Below are 22328 nucleotides of genomic sequence, written 5' to 3'. Positions count from 1 at the left end.
GGCACGGTGACATTCGCTCCGCCTCCGCCATGGGCTCGCTTTGCGCAAGCGCAGCCGGGCCTTCAAGCGGCGGCAAGGGAGGCTGTGGCGGCGGCTGAGGGGACGGAGCGGCGGCGGAAGAAGAAGAAGAACGCGAGCGTAGGCCTGCCTGAGGGGGTTGCGGATGCGTCGCGCCTGTCAGGTCAGTTAGGGGCGGGGGGAACGGGCGGGAGGAGGGAGAGCGGGAAGGGGGGGGGGGTCGAGGCCATTCCAGGCCCTTTTCCTGCCTTGAGGGAGCCACGGAGGAAGGAAGGGCGGGCGGGCGTCCTCGGCGCCGTCCTCCGCTCAGCCTCGCAATGGCAGCAGAGCAGCCGCCGCCCCCCTGACCTTTCACCCACAGGAAAGGCTTGCGCCTCCCCTCCCCGGATCCAGGCCGCGCCCCGAGGCCTGCGCCTCTCCGCCGCCCAGCCGGGCTTCCTGGGGAGGAAGGGGCGCCGGAGGGGGCCGCGAGCAGCCATGTTGAGGCCGCAGGGTGACAGCCGGAGGGAGGGAGGGAGGAAGCAAGCCAGCCTCTGGCCCGGCTGCCTGCTGCTTTGCTCTCAAGCTGCGCACAAAGGGAATGTGAATACATTACGCTGTTTTCTCCGCTCAGCTTTGGATGTTTCTTCCTGTATTATATCCACCTGCACTCTCTCCCCAGTTTCATATACTGTATATTAGGCATGGGCGAACTTGGGCCCTCCCGCCAGGTGTTTTGGACTGCAACTCCCACAATTCCTAGCTGCCTCAGGTCACTTCCACTATGTTGGTTGTTGCTGTTATTGCAATATAAATTAGCAGAAAGGTAAATCTTCCAAATTTGGTTGAGATAGTGCTTGCAGTTCTGGAGGAACTCATAATTTTTGCTTCTCATAGGCTTAGCATGGGGGTTTAATTAAAATTCAAAAATAATTTGTTTTGAAACACTTTTACATTGAAAACATGCTTGAAATTACAGTGGAGTCTCACTAATCCAAGCCTCGCTTATCCAAGTTTCTGCATTATCCAAGCCATTTTTGTAGTCAATGTTTTCAATATATCGTGATATTTTGGTACTAAATTCGTAAATACAGTAATTACAACATAACATTACTGCATATTGAACTACTTTTTCTATCAAATTTGTGACATAACATGATGTTTTGGCACTTAATTTGTAAAATCATAACCTAATTTGATGTTTAATAGGCTTTTCCTTAATCCCTCCTTATTATCCAAGATACTCGCTTATCCAAGCTTCTGCCGGCCCGTTTAGCTTGGATAAGTGAGAGACTACTGTATTTACTAAGTCCCTGAAAATCATACAATCCATTCAGTTACTTTAGCATTATCATGAGCATTTGTGGTTTGCTCATATTTCCCCTAAAGCTCAAAATAACTATTGTGTATGATCTCTAAAACCCTTGTTTTAAAACAATGTCTGGTGATTTAAGCATGATAGCAGACCTTTGACTGTTTCAGTACATAGCATAATCATAACTCATCTCTGTCCTAGAAATATGTTTATCTTCTCATCCATACTCTATTTAAATTGAGTTAATGACATCAAATTCTGACCTTGGTTCTGTTTTATACTTAAACTCCTATTTGAAGAAGGAAATGCTTCAGTGTTGATAGTAATTTCTATAGTTTTATGAGGAGTCAATAGGACCACAATGGGCGTGTGCTACTCTCAAATTGTGATTTTTTGGTGCATATCCTACTAGTCCAAAGCAATTTCAGCTGTGAAGCTGCAATTGAACACATTTCCTGATAATAAGTATTGTATTGCTTATTTCCCTGTGTTTCATTATCTTCTACCGGCAGCAGCTTTTATAATATGCTGAGCAGCATCTTTTACATGGCAAAAATCCATCATGTTGTGACTCTATTTCTTGGCTGATTCCTTTAAAGTAGTATTAGAAATTGCTAGTCATTACATGCCAAAGAAGACAAATGTCTTCAAATTCTCTTTTGTTTAAGCCAGTGGTTCTCAACCTGTGGGCCCCCAGATGTTTTGGTCTTCAACCTAACAGCTGGTAAACTGGCTGGGATTTCTGGGAGTTGTAGGCCAAAACACCTGGGGACCCACAGGTTGAGAACCACTGGCTTAAGTAGATCATTGCAGGCATACCTAAATTCACAAAGCCTCTGATAAAGGAGCTCCTTCTTGTCTTCTATCAAGCTGGAAACGTTTTTTGGGGAAGGGCAGCATCGTAAAGAGGTTTTAAGTGTTGAGTTGCAGCAGTGTGTCTGTAGTAATGGGTGCTCTCACCACTGTATTGGAATTGTACTGAAGGGCTGTCATTTGCCACCTTGCCTTTAAACTGTCAGCATTCACCCCAATGGGTTATATTATAAAGTCTCCAGCAACAAGTTGTAATATACATCTAAGTGAGGAATGCATAACCTGTGGCTCTGCAGATGTGGTAGAACTATACCACCATCATTCTTGGCATTTGGCATGTTCAGTTAGCCAACATGGGCAGGGGTTTGGGATGATGGGCAACAGGGACTAGGAGCCAATGGCTCAAAGAATAGCAGTGATATACGAAATACTACTTGCAGTAGCACTAATGTCCATCAAGTGGATTCCAATCCCAGAATCATTTATTAGTTGGGAATTTAAGTCAGTAGGAATGGTACATCTGTTCACTGAACTCCTACAAACTATTTCGGTAATTTGGAAGTGTATAAGGAGATGATAGAACTGGGAGGGCAGAGGGAAACCAAAAAAAAGTAGAGGGTGAAGCCAGCCAGCCAAGTAGTATGAAGAAATTTTCCCATCAAGCCTGTGGGGGTTGGGGGGGGGGCGTTGCTTGGCAAAACATTTCTGTAGGAAGCATTGATATATTCTGATGAAACTTCAGAAAAAGTACTTAAGATAGCATGATTTAGACTTATGGTAATTTAAATCCATAAGACAATTTTGACTCAGACGGAATACATCGATCCTATACTGTATGTAATTTATTCCAATCTCAAAGTGGGTCCTTATCCCTACCATTATGCACTGAAAATGTTGTTTTTATCTCATGTTAAGGCATCTTCCAGAATTTCTAGAATGAGTGTGCTGCCCTTACCATCATTGGTTGCAATAAAAAAAAATCAAAATTGTAGAATAATAATAAGCCAGTGGAATACTAGGCCGTTAGTCAAAGAAATTTCCCCAACAACTAAAATACATTTTACTGAAAAACGAAGGCCCCTTCTACACTGCTCATTCTGCTTTGAACTGGATTATATGGCAGTGTAGACTCATGATCCAGTTCAAAGCAGATAATATGGATTATCTGCTTTGATAATCTGGATGATATGGCAGTGTAGAAGGGGCTTATACAGATGTAGTTTTAAGATGGTTATCCCTGGTACAGATAAAGTTCTTCATTTTCTGGATACAGCTGCCACATTTAATATATATGTTGATTTTTTTAAAAAGAACCACTGAAAAAGTTTTCACACCAGAGAATGAACTCTTCTATGTTTCAGGGGAAGACAATTATAAGTAATTTTCACTATGTAAAAATATTTTTGAAATATAAACAGTCTCTCTTTATTGAATCATAGGAGCATCCAAAAAGTGATTATGCATACAGGAAGCTGAATATAAAATTTACATATTGGGTAAGCATATTGTATCATTTCAAATATTCTTAATAGCATTAGGATATTTTAAATTTGAAAGATAATATTTTCATTTGTTTTATATTGAGTGCGTTCTCTAGTAGCTGGTGGTTTCAACTTGCCCAAAAATTATTTTTCCAATATTGGCATTTGTCATGTTCAGGATATGCTACATTCACGGCATTCCCTTCATCATTTTTGCAAATTTCTTAATTTTATAAAAAAGGAAAAAAAAAATTAGTTTAGCATGTCGTATTTTATCGAAATCCATGTTCACTTTTAGTTATCACAGCAGTTTAGTGATCTGCTCTAGGATCTTTCCTGGTATAAATTTCAGGGTAACTGGATCCTCCTTTTTCCCCTTTTGAGAATAGGAATAGCATTTGCTTTCCTCAAATCTACTGGGGGCCCTTCTATACTGCATATAATCCAGATTATCAATGCAGATAATCCATATTATCTGCTTTGAACTGGATTATACGAGTCTACACTGCCGTATGATCCAGTTCAAAGCAGATAATATGGATTTTATATGGTTTTAAATTGTATTTATATGTTGATTGTTTCTATTGATTTTTTGTTATTTGCTTTGTATAATGTGGCATTGAATTTTTGCCTAAATGTATGTTGTACACCGCTCTGAGTCCCCTGTGGGGTGAGAAGAGCGGGATAGAAATGAAGTAAATAAATAAATAAATAAATAAATAAATAAAATGGCAGTGTAGAAAGGGTGTGGGTCTTCTGTTCTCCAGAATTCTCAAAAGATTTTTGCCATTGGTTCTGAGATTACTACTGCCAGGTCTATTGATGTTCTTGGATGTAGTTCATCTGATCCTGGAAACTGACACTATGATCTCTGGGTTTTTTTACATTCCTCCAAATGTCTGTCTCTTGTGTTTGGGATCTGACTTCCTCAGAGATATGCCATGAATTCCTCATCCAGTTAAAAGGGTATAATATTGGGACATAATAGATATAGCCAAATGTAGTATCTTGACTGTAATAGAATGTGCTTTATGAGTAGAGTTACTATACAGTTATATGGGTATAACAAAAAACATTCTGACGGTAGTCCCATTTTTTAGAGCAACACTATAGGATAATCAATAAAATCTTGACTTCTATTGCTTATTTTGCTTCTAACTAATTCTATTTTATTATTCACATTTAATCATTTCCCTCTGTAATAGGAATTCCAGTGACTCAAGATCATGGCCACAATTGAGGAATTGGCCCATCAAATTATTGAACAGCAAATGGGAGAGGTATTTTTAAATACGTTTTAGGAATATTATATGTGTTTTAAAACTGATTCATTTTAAGTATCCCTTATCTCAATGATTCCCAAAGTGTGCGCTACCACCCCCCGGTTGGCGCTGGAGCGATCCAGCTTCTTCCCAAGAGTCTGAGACAGGGCTGAGAATCTATACCTCTCCTGAGGCACTTGTTGGGACACAGAGGGCAGAGCTAGGCAAGGGGGCGGGGCCTCCTTCCAAGAACCTGAGACAGGGCTGAGCCTCTATACCTCTCCTGAGAGGCCTTTTAGGACTAAAGGGTGGGGGCGGGGCCTCTTCCCATGAGCGCGAGACAGGGCTGAGCCTCTGTATACCTCCCCTGAGGCGCTTCTTAGAACACGGGGGCGGGGTATAGAGGTTCAGTCCCGTCAGGCACTTGGGAAGAGGCCCTGCCCCTTCCTCTAGCCCCGCCTCCTGTGTCCTGGCAGCCACCACAAGACAGGGATAGAAGCTCAACCCTTCCTCAGAGCTCATAACTCTGCCCATCCCAGTCCTGGCTGCCCATTTGTGGCCCCGCTCACCTCCCTCTCAGCCCTGCATCTTGGACTAGGGGAGAGGCTCAGCCCCACCCTCTTCAGCAGGAGCCATGTCCACCCCTCTAAGCCACGCTCCCCCTTCCAGGGGTGCACTGAGTCATATTTTTTCTGGAAAGGGGGCGGCAGGCCAAATAAGTTTGGGAACCACTGCCTTATCTGGAAATCCAAAATCTGAAGGGGGCCAAAATTTGCTGAGATGGATGGTTGAAATAATTACATCTTTGCTTTCTGATGATTCGATATATAACTTATATTTTAAACACAGAACTGAATTGGATAGAATGCTATAAGCTGTTAAGCACTTTTTTTTTTGTTTTTTTGGAAAAAATGTAATTAGGAGCAACATCTCATAGTGCTTTTAAAGTTTTGTTCCAGTATGTGTTACTTTTTTCCAAATAAACATTTTTAAAACTATGTTTTACTATTATCATCCAGTATTAGCTAACTGATGGTTATTTTGTTTCATCAGTCAATTAACTCTTGTGGGATAGGTAAATAAAAATTGTCCTTCTAGGGCAGGGCAGGAGCACATTTATTATCAAGGGAAACATTTCTTAGATATCCTTTCTCTCTTCATTAGTCATCTTGCCGTGTGCTCTTTTAGAACAATAGTGCTTTGAAAAAATACAACACTTGATTCATTTAGAGCATGGCAGGCCATTATGGGATACAGCATTAATTATATCTCACCTAAGTAATATGTAGGCCAGAAACATCTGTAAGGCCAGCCATAGTGGCCTGTCCTAGATTGACTGAGTTAGTGTGTCTGTCTTTTGTAGCAGATGGCTCAGTCTCAAGGATCAGCTACCCAAACGCTAATGGATGGAACAGCACAAAGAATTCAGATTGTCCCTGCAGATGCAGGTGTCTCCTTACCACAGCGGATACAGGTACATTTTGTTTAATTGGAAAGCATTTGTTAAATTAAAATCAAAACATAGATTATAGCTGTTTTCTTAATAAGCCAAAATGCACTGACAGTATTTAATGAATACTTTATAAATAGTATAGTAAATTATACTGCTGACAAGCCCTTGTTGCTGTGCATTCAGATTGTTTCCATGGGAGGGCTAAGGTTTCTTCTACACTACCATATAAAATCTAGATTATCTGCTTTGAACTGGATTATATGGCAGTGTAGACTCATATAATCCAAAACAGATAATGTGGATTATCTGCTTTGATAATGTGGATATATAGCAGTGTAGAAGGGTTTATTTATACAAAGCTGGCCTAAGTTTTTTTGCCGAGATTTGTTGGGAGGTTCCTTTGGTTGCATGTGAGGCCCAAGGTCACCTAGTTGATTTCTCTTTGCTGAGAGTGGAGTAGAACCCTGGTCTCCTCCATAGACAATATGTAAAACTTAGCCCATTACTATTCCCAAAATCACAGTAGCATAACTACATGGATTCATCTTAAACATACTTTCTGGCTACTTTTGAAGGATTAGTGAACAGGATGGACACACTTAAACCATTATTTCCTACTTATTGTGAAAATGTATATGTATTTCTAACATGACCAGATTATGTCAGTTTTCTTGTACTTACCAGTACAGGCAGTTCTCAAGTTACAAACAATATAGGTTCTGTAAGTTTGTTCTTAAGTTGAATTTGTATGTAAGTTGGAACATGATAACTTGTTTAGGAGTGAGCTTCCCTTCCTAGGGGTAGATTTCTCTCACTTCCTGCTGTGTCACCCCTATCATTTGTAAGTCAGATGTTTGTTCGGGGACTATCTCTATATACCTGTAGAGGTCTGATCTTGTTACTAACAAAAAGATGTCCATCATCTTAGAACCAACACTTAGAGTAATCCAATTTAAATAAATGAAAGTAAAATTACTCATGATCGAAAGTATCATTTATTTGTATGATTCTAGTCCAAATATGCCTTAATTTATACTGGGGTGGCCATAACAAACACTACAAGGAATAATCAAACCAGTGATGCCACTAGTCACAAAAAAACCTCAATCTGTTGGTACAGTAGAGTCTCACTTATCCAAGATTTGCTTATCCAAGGTTCTGGATTATCCAAGGCATTTTTGTAGTCAATGTTTTCAATATATCATGATATTTTGGTGCTAAATTTGTAAATACAGTAATTACTACATAGCATTAATGTGTAATAAACTACTTTTTCTGTCAAATTTGTTGTATAACATGATGTTTTGGTGCTTAATTTGTAAAATCATAACCTGATTTGATGTTTAATAGGCTTTTCCTTAATTCCTCCTTATTATCAAAGATATTTGCTTATCCAAGATTCTGCCGGCCCGTTTAGTTTGGATAAGTGAGACTCTACTGTAATTGTAGCAGTAATTTTAGCGTTGCATGTCTTTAGATAGCATGCATTCCTAAATCTTGAGTAAGCATGCATAATGCTAGAGTAGGCATGGGCAAACTAAGGCCTTGGGGCTTGATTCATCCCACAGGTGTTTACCTCAGGCCTTCCTCATTTTCCCTGTCGTCTTGGCAGAAGGACATGGCGATCTACCATGTCCTTATGCCAGAAAGATGGGGGGAGGAAGGCGTGTAGCAGCTGAGAGCCCTCTGGATTTCTCTCAGCAACCATGTGTCTTGGCCTCCTCCCGGCATAAGGATGGCTCAAGGAAGGAACATGACAGTTGAGAGCCTCCGGAGCACTCTCAGCCGCCTCTTGTCTCGCCCTTCTCCCTGCATAATGCCAAGAGGACAGCCTGAGGATTGGGGGAGGAGGATTGGGGCAGTTGCTGTGTGTCCCACCTTCCTCCCAGCATAAAGATGATGCGAGCAGCCCTGTCCTTATGCTGGGAGGACAACCAACAATGTCTCAAGCCCTCCCAGCATGTGCCCAGCCCCTTCCCTCTTGGCCCTGCCTTTCTGGCCAGGCCCACAATGTGGCCCAAAGGCAAAAAAAACTTTGCCCAAGCCTGTGCTAGAGTCTGGCTTTAACGGTAATTTGTGGAAAGTGTGCTGCATCCTCTGAAAGTAGTTAGTATTGTTATTCTTATAACACCATGGTCATGTTAGACCACACCTGCTTTTAAGTACAAACTACCATAACAATTTGGGATAAATTTGTTACTAGATTGTTACAGATCAGCAGACAGGGCAGAAGATTCAGATCGTTACAGCACTTGATCAATCTGCAACAGGCAAGCAGTTCATTTTAACAAATCATGATGGTTCTACCCCAAGCAAAGTGATCCTTGCCAGACAAGATACTACTCCAGGAAAGTTTTTTCTGACAACTCCAGATGCTGCAGGGGTGAACCAGCTGTTTTTTACATCTCCAGATATTTCTACACAGCACATTCAGGTAAGGAATCCCAAACTCTTATTCAGATGACTTCTAAAACCCAAGACACAGTACCCTTGTTAAACTTGACCCATTTACAGTAGGTTAATACCCTGCCTGAATCTTATGGTTGACATCTTTACCTTGGGTGAGAGGCAATGTGTTGGCTGGTTTTTAAACCAGAATATCACAGGGCATGGGTCCTTTAGTGTTGGAGAGGAAATAGTAATTCTTCAGAGACATACATTTTTAAAATGTTAAATGTGTCAGGATTTGGAAATTACCTAGAATTTCCTAAGGCCCCTTCTACACTGCCATAAAAAAATCCACATTATCTGCTTTAAATTGGATTATATGGCAGTGTAGACTAAGGACTCTTCTGCACAGCCATACAATCCAGAATATCAAGGCAGAAAATCCCACAATATCTGCTTTCAACTGGGTTATCTAAGTCCACACTGCCATATATTCCAGTTCAAAGCAGATAATGTGGAATTTTATTCAGCTGCATGGAAGAGGCCTAAAATAATCCAGTTCAAATCAGATAATGTGAATTTTCTGCTTTGATAACCTGGATTATCTGGCTGTGTAGAAGGGGCCTAAGTGATAGCAGAGTTTATACCTCTAGTCTAGTCTAATCACCTATAAAAGAATTAAGACAGAGTAATTAGGATGTGATGGTTAATGCAATGAGAGTAGTATATAGGTTGTAGTTATGCTGAGTAAGGGCCCTTCCACACAGCCATATAACCCAGAATATCGAGGCAGAAATCTCACAATATCTGCTTTGAACTGGGTTTACTGAGTCCACACTGTCATATATTCCAGTTCAAAGCAGATAATGTCTGGTTTTATTCAGCAGTGTGGAAGGGGCCTAAGTTTGATAAAGCACAAACGGTGGTTTGTAGAATTGCTGCTGTGGGTAGTGAGGAAGAAGAAACTGTAAAGTCTGTATATTTTGTATATACTTTGTATACTGCTGCAACAAAAGAGAAAGAAAAACCTTCCTGCTTATTTGGGAATGAACAAAAGTCTCTGCGGGTCCTGTAGTTTGAGTAGAAGATCATTACAACTGTGTTTTTGGATACCTGGTTCCTTAACCAGAACTAATAAGGGTAACTTCTGCAAGAACAGAAGTTTTATGACTGCATAGAACCCCTGACAAATGTTCATCAAATGTTGGATATTATTTTGGAAAAAGGACCAATGTATTCGTTGCATCTACACTTTATGAAGTAGCAGTCACACTTGCTATCAGGTTGTTTGTTTCTGTGTGTGTGAGAGAGAATGTAGGCAAAGGAGTTAGTGAAAGCAAGAGATTAATTAAATGATTTATTATTTTTTCCAGATTTTAACAGACAGTTCTTCCACAGAACAGACCTTGAATAAAGTATTTGATCTCTGTGTTGTTTGTGGAGACAAGGCATCAGGTAAATCACTATGAAGTTGTAATTCCAATATTCACTGTTAGTTGGGTGGTAACATAGGGCCCTTCCACAAAGCCATATAACGCAGAATATCCATTCAGAAAATCCCACAATATCTGCTTTGAACTGGGTTATCTGAGTCCACACTGCCATATGTTCTATTTCAAAGCAGAAAATGTATGATTTTGTTCACGTGTGGAAGAGGCCATAGATAGTTTTGCATCATATATGGTATAAAAGTCCATGTCCCTTTTCAAGTCACAAGATAAAAAATTGAGTCCTTTCAATAATTCTCATTAAACTATTTCATGTTTGGAAATTGTCTTTGAGATTTTTTTACAAGTGTGGCCATCTTGAGATTAGAGATACTGTAATCCCTGTTGGTTTTTAAAGTTTTCCATTTCTTCTATTAGGTTTGTATCTATTCATTCTTTTGTGCAGACAATGGCCTGCTTATTGTCTGACTGATAAAATAGGCTGTGGTCCACGAAAGCTTATACTGAATAGAATTTGCTAGTTGTTAAGGTGTACAAAGACTTTGTAGTAAGTTATTTGGTATAGAGAAATAATACAGAATCTTTCAATAATCGAGTAACGTATTTTATTATCTGACTAGGGCGCCATTATGGAGCAGTGACATGTGAAGGATGCAAAGGATTTTTTAAAAGAAGTATACGAAAGAATTTAGTGTATTCTTGTCGGGGAACAAGAGACTGTGTGATTAACAAACATCATCGAAACAGATGTCAATATTGCAGATTACAGAGATGTATTGCATTTGGAATGAAACAAGATTGTAAGTATGGACATTGAACAAAGTTTATTGTGGGGAAGGGAGAATCACTAGAAAAATTATTGATTTACTTGAACGTTACCTGTCACAGGCAGATTTGGGGATATTAAAAATTTAGTAGCAAGGATCTTTTGATGCTGTGATGTTCTAAATAGCTTCTAGAGTGAGCACTTTGCTTTCACACTCTTTCTGTATGTGATAATAAGCATTTATTGAAAGCTCAACCTTTCCCTAATATTTTTTGCGTATGTACTTGCCAGCCAGAAAAAAAGTGTATTGCATCTGAAAGCAGTTCAGACACATGGAGGATTTCTCCTCTTCTTTACGCTACTACCTGAAGAGGGGTGTCTGTACACAATTGGCCATTTTTGGAAAAAAATCTCATTGCTTTTGTATAGTGCAGATTAAGATGAACCAATTTAACATATTACAGAATCAGAACTAATAGTTTATAAAAGCAGAGGCTTTGAAAATATTTCTAAGAAGCCTTGAAATAGCTTGGTACTTTCCAAGGTTCTCCAGTCATAAGATCAGTAATACAGAACAAGTCTCTCTGAAATATAACATGTCTATCCTCCACTACCATTCTCCTTGTAACATGCAATTGAAATACTAAATGTGTTATAGACTGCACGGTTCATTTTTGTGGATCAATCGCAAGACTCAAAATTAACTACAAAAACCCAGTTACTATTTGAGGCCGAAAAACCGAGTGCACACTTAACAACAGAAAGACTGAGCACACACACTCACAGTCCAGAATCTTTTAAAATGCCTTTGTACCTTGGCAGACAGACTGTGAAAATGATTCCTTGAAGGCAGAGAACTTGAATGTTTCTGTTAGAGAAAATCTAAACAAAGAAAAATGTCCTTGTGGAAACTTACTGGTGTCAACTACAAACTTCTATATGAATTAGTATAATGTTTAATGATGTTAATGTGCTTAAAATTAATAGCTTTGATATTGTAAAAAATGCAAAACTGACAGTAGTAATTGAAAGTTCAACACTAGTGTATAACAGCTAATTGTGTGTGAATTTTGAATTGTTACTGATAGCTCCACACCCTTTTGTAGCTGTTCAGTGTGAGAGGAAACCGGTTGATGTGTCCCGAGAAAAGCCTCCGAATTGTGCAGCTTCTACAGAAAAGATTTATATTCGAAAAGATTTACGGAGTCCACTTACAGCAACACCAACGTTCGTAACAGACAATGAAACAACCAGGTATGCAAATACTCCTCTGGTTTAGATAACTTGGTAGCTTTTCTTATAAGGACATAAGAAACATGTATCTTCTGTTATTTCAGATCAACAGGAATGCTGGAGCCTGGAATGTTTGTGAACATACACCAGTCTGGTGTAAAGAATGAACCTACGGTTTTAATGACTGCAGACAAGGTATATGCCAAAGGAACTCTTATTGACATCTTATCAGTTGCCTTCAATCAAATGGTAAATAGTACATAGGTGTAATTTGCAGCTTTTACATTTAACTTAAAGAATCATCCTAATTGTCAGGACCACTAACTGTAAACAGTTCTGGATGGTGATCCACCTGGGAAGCGAACTCCCTGGACAGCAAACTCTGCCTTGCAAATCAAGAACCTTCTCTAAATTGTTTCATTAATCATTATGTTTCGCTTTCCAGTGACTGGCTGCTATCCTCCCTTTTTCCTATAATTTTCCGCTTGCGTCTGCAGCCATTGTGCCCGTAACAAAGCATCGACTTTGTATTGTCCTGAAACCTTTTGTCTTGTTCTTCTTTTGGGTGCTTGACCTTTTCCCCTCTTTTGGTTTTGTCAGCTTCAGTAATTAACCTCATGTCTGGATTATCTTGCTTGGAATCCTGACTGTTGCTTGTGATATCTAACTGAGAAGTGTTTTATGCATGCTTTTTTCCCTCATCATGCAAAGAATGACAAAAAGCAAAGCAGAGGTGGCAATGCATTTAAAATTGGATTTGATCCAGTCATGCAGGAAACATTATGTTAGGTATAGGGCAATATATCATTTTGGAAAACAAAAGGTGTATAGTGAGGCTGTGCACCCACCACACATCATCAGAATTCTTTCCCCTCTTCCAAGTACATAATAGAAGGGATCCGCGGTATTTCACTTGAATTTATTCTGAAGCACATAAGAGTTCGCCTATTGTTTCTAAAAACAAATGGGTACAATTTATGAGGTTCAGGGTTGTGTAGAAAAAGGTGGCTGGATTTACCTATGTAACCTCAATAGCTGCCCACTCCTGCTTCAAACTATACATATCAAGGTGCATCTGAAAGTTTTCTGAAGATAATTCTGTCATTACTGTAAAAGTCAATTGCACTATAGCAACAAAGGCTTTTAAATAATGTAGTATTCCCTCAGATCCCTCTGTAAATGTCTGCTGCCGTTAAATCTCTCCCCATTATTATTTCTTTCTTAGGTTGAAACATGTCAAGGAGATTTAAGTACTTTAGCAAATGTGGTAACATCATTAGCAAGTCTGAGTAAGTCCAAAGATGTGTCACAAAGTAGTCCTGATCTGTCTATGATAGAAAGCTTAAGCAATGGAGACACTTCATTGACTGAACTCCAGCAAGATGAGAATGCAAATACTGATGTTACAAGGTAAGATTAGTAGCATGCGGGAACAATAGACACTTTCCTATAGTATTTTTTCTAAGTTTAACTATGTATAGTATTGTTTAAACCATTTGGATCAGCTGTGTAAATGGCTCATGCCCAACATGGGCATCTAGTTCAACATATCTTTGAACTAGATTCAGCAAATATAGATACTCCCAATTTTTTTTGACAACCCCATCTTTATGTTTATAAGGATTTAAATTGGTGTAAGGTCCTGGTAGTTGTTGCTTGCTGTTATTATTCATCATAGTTTCTGAACTTCTTCAAAGAAAATATTGAGTGTTTTATGAAACTGTAGGGTTATATTTTTGAAGCTGGCTGAACGACTTGTATAATAAACCTGTGTCATTATTCTTAGTCCTACCAGTGAGGCCCATAAAGAAGCAATGGGAATTAGAGATGGGAATTGCTATCATACTGGAGATACCTTTAATCTAGCTAAAACAATTTTCTATTTCGAAAATACACATACAGAACCATAGAATTAGCCATCAGGTCCAACCTGATTCTTATTGCAGGATCTCCAGCTAACGCATTCCCAGAAGGTAGCTCTCCAGTTTCTTTTAAAGACTTAAGTCATATCAGAAGATGCAGCATGATTTATGGAGATTAGGAATTTTTGGAACCATTTATCTGTCTTCTTCTTTTCCCTTCCTTAATTTTGTTTATTGTGTACATCTGTGCACACTAAAGTTTCTCTTTTTTGCATTGTGGAGATTTTCAGAAACATTTCTAAGACATTTGAAATTGTTTGTGGCTTGATTGATGTTACAATCCTCAATGCATTATTTGTAGGGCATTTGATACTCTCGCGAAAGCATTTAACCCAGGAGAGACTGCATCATGTCAAAGCTCTGCAGAAAGTATGGAAGCCAGTGCACACCTGTTTGGTGAAGAAACAACCACGAGTATTGTTGAAATAGAGGGTCCACTTCTCAGTGATGTCCATGTTGCTTTCAGGGTAGGTAAACATTTACCGATATGTACTTATAATCATGAACTATTTAACTTGTGTAAATATTGGTATAACATTTTGGTTGTATTATTTTTTTTGGTAAGGAATCATAAGAGTATACCACTATTGAATGTTTGGTTGGTACTCATTTTAAAGTGTTTAAATTACTTTAATGTTTGCTAGTCTGTGTGGCCCCCAGAAAACCCCAGGGCAAAGAATTAGTCCCCAGATCCACCAAAGTTGGAGAAAATATGAACGTATTATGGAAACGTGCAGCCTTACATTGTAATATATTTTTTTTAAGTTTTAACATTTTACATATTTGTAACACTTAAAACATGGTAAGTAATTGATTTCTAAAAATACAACTTTTGTGACAGCTCACCATGCCTTCGCCTATGCCTGAATACCTGAATGTACATTATATTTGTGAATCAGCCTCCAGGTTGCTGTTCTTATCTATGCACTGGGCACGTTCTATTTCGTCTTTTCAAGCTCTGGGGTAAGTATTGACGGGCCAAGGGCCATTTCACTATAGTTGAGTTTTTTGTTGCTACATGCATGTAGCAAGGGAGGAAGCCTACATTTTTTGGCTGGTCTTGGTGTCATAACAAAAATTATGGTTGACTTACCAGTCATGGTGCCAACATGTAACTCCTCCCCTCCCTCTCAGTAAGGAGCATTTTATGTGCCAGGACTTGAAATCATCACAGCATTTTTCAAGCAGCACCTTCCAATTTCTCCAACTAAATATTTTCTATTGGGTTCTGAACTTGATAGTTTAATCTTTCCTGGTCAGGATGCTTTTGACACTTTGGCAGATTTCAGGCAATCTCTGTTCTTCTTGCAAACATTTTAATCTGGTGGGTGCTGAAGATCATTGTGTAATAATTGGAACTGATTCCCACCGACACCTACCTGTGGTGCGAGAATATGGCACCACTACTATTAAGTTAGAAATAATGATTCTAGCCTTCGTATTATTGCATGCTATGTGCATAAGAAAGAGATTTAGTTCAAAACAAGTAATGAGTTTGTGCTATTCATATATAGCTGCTTATTTGTTGCAGGAAAAACGGAGATTTGCTTTCAACAAATAATATGACCTTGGATTATCTGCTTAAGGGTTAAACATTAGTCTAAAGCAGTGGTTCTCAACCTGTGGTCCCCAGATGTTTTGGCTTTCAACTCCCAGAAATCCTAACAGCTGGTAAATTTGCTGGGATTTCTGAGAGTTGTAGACCAAAACACCTGGGGACCCACAGGTTGAGAACCACTGGTCTAAAGGCTCAGGCTATTAATCTAGTCCCTATCTTCAATTGTTTACCTCTTACAAAAACATTTTTAACATCTGTTTTATCAGTATTACCATGTTAGAAATCAGTAAAAAAAATTAAGTTTCAGCTGATCTCTTCAAGCTCAGATGTGATAGAATAAGTTTGACTGAAGCGAAACAGTGTTATTTCCCACATGTTGACAGGTTTCTCTTTTGTGACAGTCTTCAAGTATTGCTTCTTGATTTGTTAATATTACCAACAAACTGGACACCTGGATGAACCTTTATTAGAATAACATCTTAGGAAGGACCTGGTCAATCATCTTGCCCAACACAGTACTCATAGTATTTTGTAGGTCATCTCAGTCTAGAGCAGAGTGAGTTGGTTCCAGATTTGGGTACATCCAATGGGGCTGGTAGAAAAGATATTTCCATTCCTTCTTTCACCTTGAATCCTTTCCAGATCCCAAGTAAGCTACATAGAGGCCTATGAGACCCTGGTAAAAGTGGGTAGACTACATTTAGTGGAAGGGTACACCCTGCACAAATTCCTTCCATACTAAAGTGCATTTCATATTCAGATATCTCTCTGAAATCAGACTTTATAAGCACATTACAATATGGTCATGATTCAGAACTTGACCTACATAGACACATCAGTCTCTTCTGTAATTAGTTGAATAAGAGCACAGAATTTTCATGTGAGATGTGCCAGAAAAAACAATTTCATGTGAGATATTGTATTCATATCAGAGATCCTGAAAACTTGCAACTATGTACAATGCCTTATAGCAAGCACTTTCATTAAAATAATTGTGTTCCTTTTAATAGGCAGGATAACAGCATATCACTAGTGAAAGCCTGCTGGAATGAACTTTTCATACTTGGTCTTGCACAGTGTTCACAAGTAATGAATGTAGCAACTATACTAGCTGCATTTGTGAATCATCTTCATAATAGTTTACAGCAAGGTAAGATTAATTCACAGTATCTTCAAAAAGTGTGCAAATAGGATCAATGACCTGCATTCTCATTTCTTGTTTGCTGTTGAAATTAGAAGGCCTAAATACATGTAATTATGCTCACTTATATTAACTTGTTCAGTGCTATGCCTAAATAATTTTGATTTTATAGGTATGTAAAAGTGTTCAAGAGCAACATTTGCTTTCTTTTTTCTTAATTTCTTTTCAGTTGTATCAGAGATGCAGGTTTGGTCTCTAAGCCCATCTCATCTAGGTTTTAAACAATCTGAAATTGACTTTTACCAATTCACACACCAAAACTGGCAAAAGCATCTTAATTAAAAGTGTGCTTCTTTTATTAATGTAGATAAGCTTTCAGCTGATAGAGGCAAGTTAGTGATGGAGCATATCTTCAAACTTCAGGAGTTCTGTAACAGTATGGTGAAGCTTTGCCTTGATGGTTATGAATATGCTTATTTGAAAGCTATTGTCCTCTTCAGTCCTGGTATGTAAAAATATTAATCTAAATCATTTAGCTTTGCTCTAACTGTGTACGAGTGTCTGATCTGCTGAAATGTTGCCTGCATGTTAAGCAAATTCAGACATAAATCATTTGGCCTGAATACAGTGCTTTCTATACACATTTCCACTGGCAGGATTAAGGAAGAAGGATATTTTGTTCATTCCCCCTTCCCCTGCAGTTCTTTTTTCCTCTTTCTCATGTGGAGGAAGGGGAGGGGACCCTCTTGCTGAACCCTTTGGTGAAGCTAATAGCATTGGGAGCTGCAGAAGGAAGAGCAATGACCATCACTTCTGAATGTGGTGTTTTGTGACGCTGGGCTATATCTCTAATATCTGTTATATATGAATTATTTAACAAGAATGGTTGTGCACAAACCCCACCAAGTATAGTTAGCAGAAGTTTGGGGCTATATCACCAGCATGTTCAATTCAACCTGTTCTACATGTCTGCCATACATACAGGGTGAAAATCCTACTTATTTGATTGTATTATTTTAATAACATTTTATTATTGCCTTGATTGAAAATGGTTCATGCAGATACCCCAAATCTAAAATGCCCTTGTACAGTGTTAATGTTTTATTAGGCTTTCTGCAGAATGGATCTTTGACTCCTCCTCCCCCCCCCCCCCCCCAAACACACAATCTCTGTTTTGGGATCAGAATTTGTTTTCAGATAGAAGAGGTATTAGATGGTCTTTAAATAAAATATTATTCCTATAAAGCTACTTTGAATTGTATAATCTTAATCCTTTGTAGATACTTGACAGTTTCAACATATTTTGTGTACATTTTTGGTAATAAGAAAATATGATTTAAAAAATTGCCTCCTTATGCCATCATATTTGGAACAAATCTCATTACATTTTTTAGATCACCCAGGCTTAGAAAATGTGCAGCAAATTGAAAAATTCCAAGAAAAAGCATATATGGAATTCCAGGATTATATAACAAAAGTATATCCAGATGATACTTACAGGTGTGTACAAGCGACAAAAATAACTGATTTTGCTTTCCATAATGTTCTAAATTTGTATTGATTTGAGAAGCCCAACAAGCTTTTTGTTTTTCTGAGTCCAAATTTTATATATTAAATAATAACAAAAAAATTCCCCACCTCTCCTTGCAGCTCGAGGTGGCATACAACATAATCACTCTAGACTTCTGTATAGTTTTGCATATATAGAGTAAAAAAGTCTTTATGCCTTTTATCTGAAATGTTTGGGGCCAGAAGTATTAAAAAAAATGGAATAATTGTATACATTTAAGGAGATACTGTATCTGTAAGGAGGTAGGAGGTATCTTGGAGATGGGACCCAAGTCTAACCCCAAAATTCACTTATGTTTCAGCTACACCTTATACACATAGCCTGAAAGTAGTTTTATATACAATATTTTAACAATTTTGTATATGGAAGATGTGTACAGCTGGGTTGTTAATTTGGTAATTTTTAACTGGGAAACCATATTTTTTATCGATCTATTTGTTGAGAATCTATTTTTAGAGAATCTTTTGTATATTTTTAATGTAAAATTGTGCCACCCTTTTGTCCAACCTTTCAGGTTATCTAGGCTGCTTCTCAGATTGCCAGCCCTGAGACTGATGAGTGCTGCTATCACAGAAGAATTGTTCTTTGCTGGACTAATTGGAAATGTTCAGATTGACAGTATCATACCATATATTCTAAGAATGGAAACTGCAGATTACAACTCTCAAATAATTGGTCATGGTGTATAAAATCTAAACCACAGATTCTACTATACCATGTCAATCATGGTGTTTGTAAATATAGATTATCTCTAAGAGATAACATTTTCCTGTGAAGTCACAACAAGAACGTTGAAAGAAGTGCTCACTTCCTCCTTACCAATACATTTTGGAAACACAGTGAAATATTTTGACTGCTACAGGATGATTTAACTTTTAACTGGTTTTCAAGAACTTTGTATATTATTTTAGAATCAAAATCAAGAAGTGTAGTTCATCCTATTTTTGTAGTTTAGCTATACATACAGCTAAAGAACTCCAAACAGATGTACAGAAAGCAATCTATCCTTTGGTGAAAGGAAGTTCATCAAAACATTTTAAGGTGATATTTAGGAAATAAATAAATTGACTTTCTTCCCAATGTTGTGTTTTGGTGTCTTGTTTCTAAAAATGCACTCTTTGTCATTTTGATGTAAGTTTGAAATCTTGAATAAGCTATCTTATTTCTTATGGGACGTAGTTACAGAATTCTGGATATCTTTCACTGCTTTAAATAGAACATATTTTTAATAAACAAGTGTTTGTTAGAATTGAAGAGAAGCTACAGAAAAGCTGTAAAACTGTTTTACCTTCATGGTAGTGCCTCAAAATAATTGCTCACTTTTTCTTGAGTTAATTTGATTCACTGATCATTGTAAAGTTCACAGTTATATTGGCTGCTAATATAATTTAGGTGTAAAGAATTCTAGATATTTTGATTACATCACATGCTCATTGTGTGTTAATTCTTAAACCCTGTTATATTTTTTACATATGTGCATTAGTTTACCAGTGCCAACTAAGCTCATTTGAATAAGGTTAGTTCTCTTATATTTAGCTAAGGATTAGAATAATTAAAATATGGTAGGTGCTCCTTTCTTTCAGTGATGATATTCAGTGGTACCACATTTACTGCACCAATTCTGACCCTCCCTCAAGATTAAGTCTCAGGTTCTGTGTAGAGTTTCTGAAATGTTCCTAAACAGGTAATTAAATAAATTACGTATGGAACATATGTGTTACTAATGGCATATAGTGTTTCCAAAACAGTAGTGATTACAGAATTTTCCTTAGTGCAAATTTGTTTTCAGAGTATATTTGCTACACTTTACCAAATTCACTTTGTTATTCTTTAAAAACTGCTGAGTTTTAATTGCTGTATAGTAATTGTTTATCTAGCATCGGCACAAAATATCCATATACTATATCACATGTTGTCCATATAATGTTTTGGCAATTCTCATTTTAAACCTTACTTTCCGATATTAAGTATTGATCACAGTAACCTACCTGTTTCTAGTTGTCAATCCATGGACTTTTAGGAAATGAAAAAAGCCTTCTGTAATTTGAAAATGCACCAGGCTTTCAAAAAATAGAAAATAGTTGCTCCTTGTATATTTCAAAGTGAGACATTTTACAATAATGAACCATATTTTTTTTGTCCAGAAAGTTACATGCATATGTGTTATTGGACATATGCAGATATGCATCATACACAAAGTTATAATATATTTTCTTCATGATGTATTTTATGATCTTGTAATTATAAATTGGTTCTAAATCTTGCCAGTAAGTCATCTGCACACCTCCTTACTGGCGTCAATAAATTGGTTCAACTTAGGTTTTTTTTGTTGTCACTGGAAATGAATTGCCTTTGCATTCCATTCAACTTTTGTATACATTTTTGTGGTTCCGTTTTAGTGTGTGCATCAGAATGTCCTAAGTACTGTCTTGTTGTATAATAAATTCTGTAAATGTATTGAGACCCGAAGAAGTGTAAATTCTATTTTGACTGTATTTTTAAAAATAAATTGTAACTTTTAATATAGAATGATGTTATTTCTTTTTTTTTTAAAGCTCTTCTGAATTGTACATCAACATGAACTATCTCACACACTATACTTATGTTTAAAATTAGGTTTCCACAGCAATTTGATAAGAGTGAATGATAATACTTTGGATCAGTTGCATTTGCTGTACTTATTGCAGTACAGGTTTCAGCCACCACCATTGACCATTTTAGATATGTTCTCTTATAAGTTTCTGTCTGAGCCAATATACAATACTCAGAAATAAGATTTTAAAAAACTATGTCATAAAAGTACTATTTTTAAGAATTTGTAATCATATTTAGTATAGAGGTGTATGCCATTCCTGATCAGTGCCCATGTTGACTGAGGAAGACTGCAAACTCCCCAGCTCTGGTCTTAGTAAACATGTCCATCATTTGGTTTTTCATTAAATACACAGGGGAAAATGTCACTATCTACTGAAGCACTCCATTTTAATATATCTTGGTAATGTTTACAGGATGAACATTTCTTTCCCAAAATGCTTGGGTCTAGAAGTGTTCCATATTTTGGCTTTTGGAATATTTGTGCATAGATAATGAAACATCTTGGATTTTTGATTATGAAGAAAATAGCAGTAAGAAGGTAGGAAGTGTTAAACAGGACCTTTTCTTAACCTCTATCTTCTTTGCTTTAATTCAGTCTACACCCACTTTTCTATTTTTCTATTTTAGTTTAGATAAGAATTTTTTCACATCATAGAAACCTTTTTTGCATTAGATAATTACTGAAGAAGACAAGAACAAAGGATGTTAAAAATATCCCTACTTTATATCCATTCTTTTATCCCTTCCTACTCCCAACACTCTTATTAATACAAATTATATTTTTTAAAAGGTATCATGGAGAAGCCAGTTAAAATTCATTTATGCTTCACTTACACCTTAATTATATACCCTTAAATATAGATTTATACAGGATATTTTTAAATTATTTTGAACGTGAAACAACTTTTGTGTATATTGAACCATCAAAAGCCATAGGTGTCGCTGACAATTCTGGGGGATTTTTGAATTGCAAATATGGGATACTTAACCTATACTTGAATCTACAAAGTATCTGAATATACCAGCGCAGCAAGATGTAGTGCTTTGACCTCATCTACACTGACCTATAATGCGGTTTGAAACTGCATTAAACAAATCAGTGTAGATTCATTTGGCAATGTAGATCGGGCCTTTGAATTCCTGCTTGGCCATAGAAAACAAACCTGGCAGAAAACACACCTGGCCTGACATGCCCTAGGTTGCACTTTGGTCTGTGCCAATCTGGGATCTCTTCAATTGTCTTCTGTGTGAACAGAAGACTTAAGGTGCAGCGTACATGTTACCTAACCTATATATTAAATACAGTGAGGTTTCAGCATAGTGCAACGGGTCCAGAGTTTGACTCCAACACTTAGCCTTGGAAAAGGTTTTTTCTTGATCCAAATA

General features: G+C 37.6%; 1 protein-coding gene across 5 annotated transcripts; it reads left to right on the top strand.

Annotated features, from left to right (window-relative positions):
- Nucleotides 1–42: 42 nt before the first annotated feature.
- nr2c1 (nuclear receptor subfamily 2 group C member 1) lies at nt 43–20876 on the top strand. Of its 5 annotated transcripts, none has more exons than XM_062982810.1 (16): nt 43–181; nt 3565–3621; nt 4812–4886; nt 6235–6342; nt 8525–8755; nt 10083–10164; nt 10778–10957; nt 12012–12177; nt 12261–12351; nt 13382–13566; nt 14380–14545; nt 14920–15041; nt 16647–16786; nt 17145–17282; nt 18172–18277; nt 18862–20876. In XM_062982810.1, exons 3-16 carry the CDS (start codon nt 4833–4835, stop codon nt 19034–19036), a joined length of 1944 nt encoding a protein of 647 aa, XP_062838880.1. In that variant the 5' UTR covers nt 43–181; nt 3565–3621; nt 4812–4832; the 3' UTR covers nt 19037–20876. The 5 variants fall into 5 exon arrangements, with proteins under 5 accessions (XP_062838880.1, XP_008109064.1, XP_003221122.1 ...); XM_008110857.3 differs by having other exon boundaries at nt 6232–6342; XM_003221074.4 differs by having other exon boundaries at nt 44–181; nt 12030–12177.
- Nucleotides 20877–22328: the final 1452 nt, after the last annotated feature.

The sequence above is a fragment of the Anolis carolinensis genome, chromosome 5, assembly GCF_035594765.1.
Source record: "Anolis carolinensis isolate JA03-04 chromosome 5, rAnoCar3.1.pri, whole genome shotgun sequence".
Classification (NCBI taxonomy): domain Eukaryota; kingdom Metazoa; phylum Chordata; class Lepidosauria; order Squamata; family Dactyloidae; genus Anolis; species Anolis carolinensis.
Note: the sequence above shows the minus strand (reverse complement) of the source record. Positions and strands in the feature narration are given on the sequence as shown.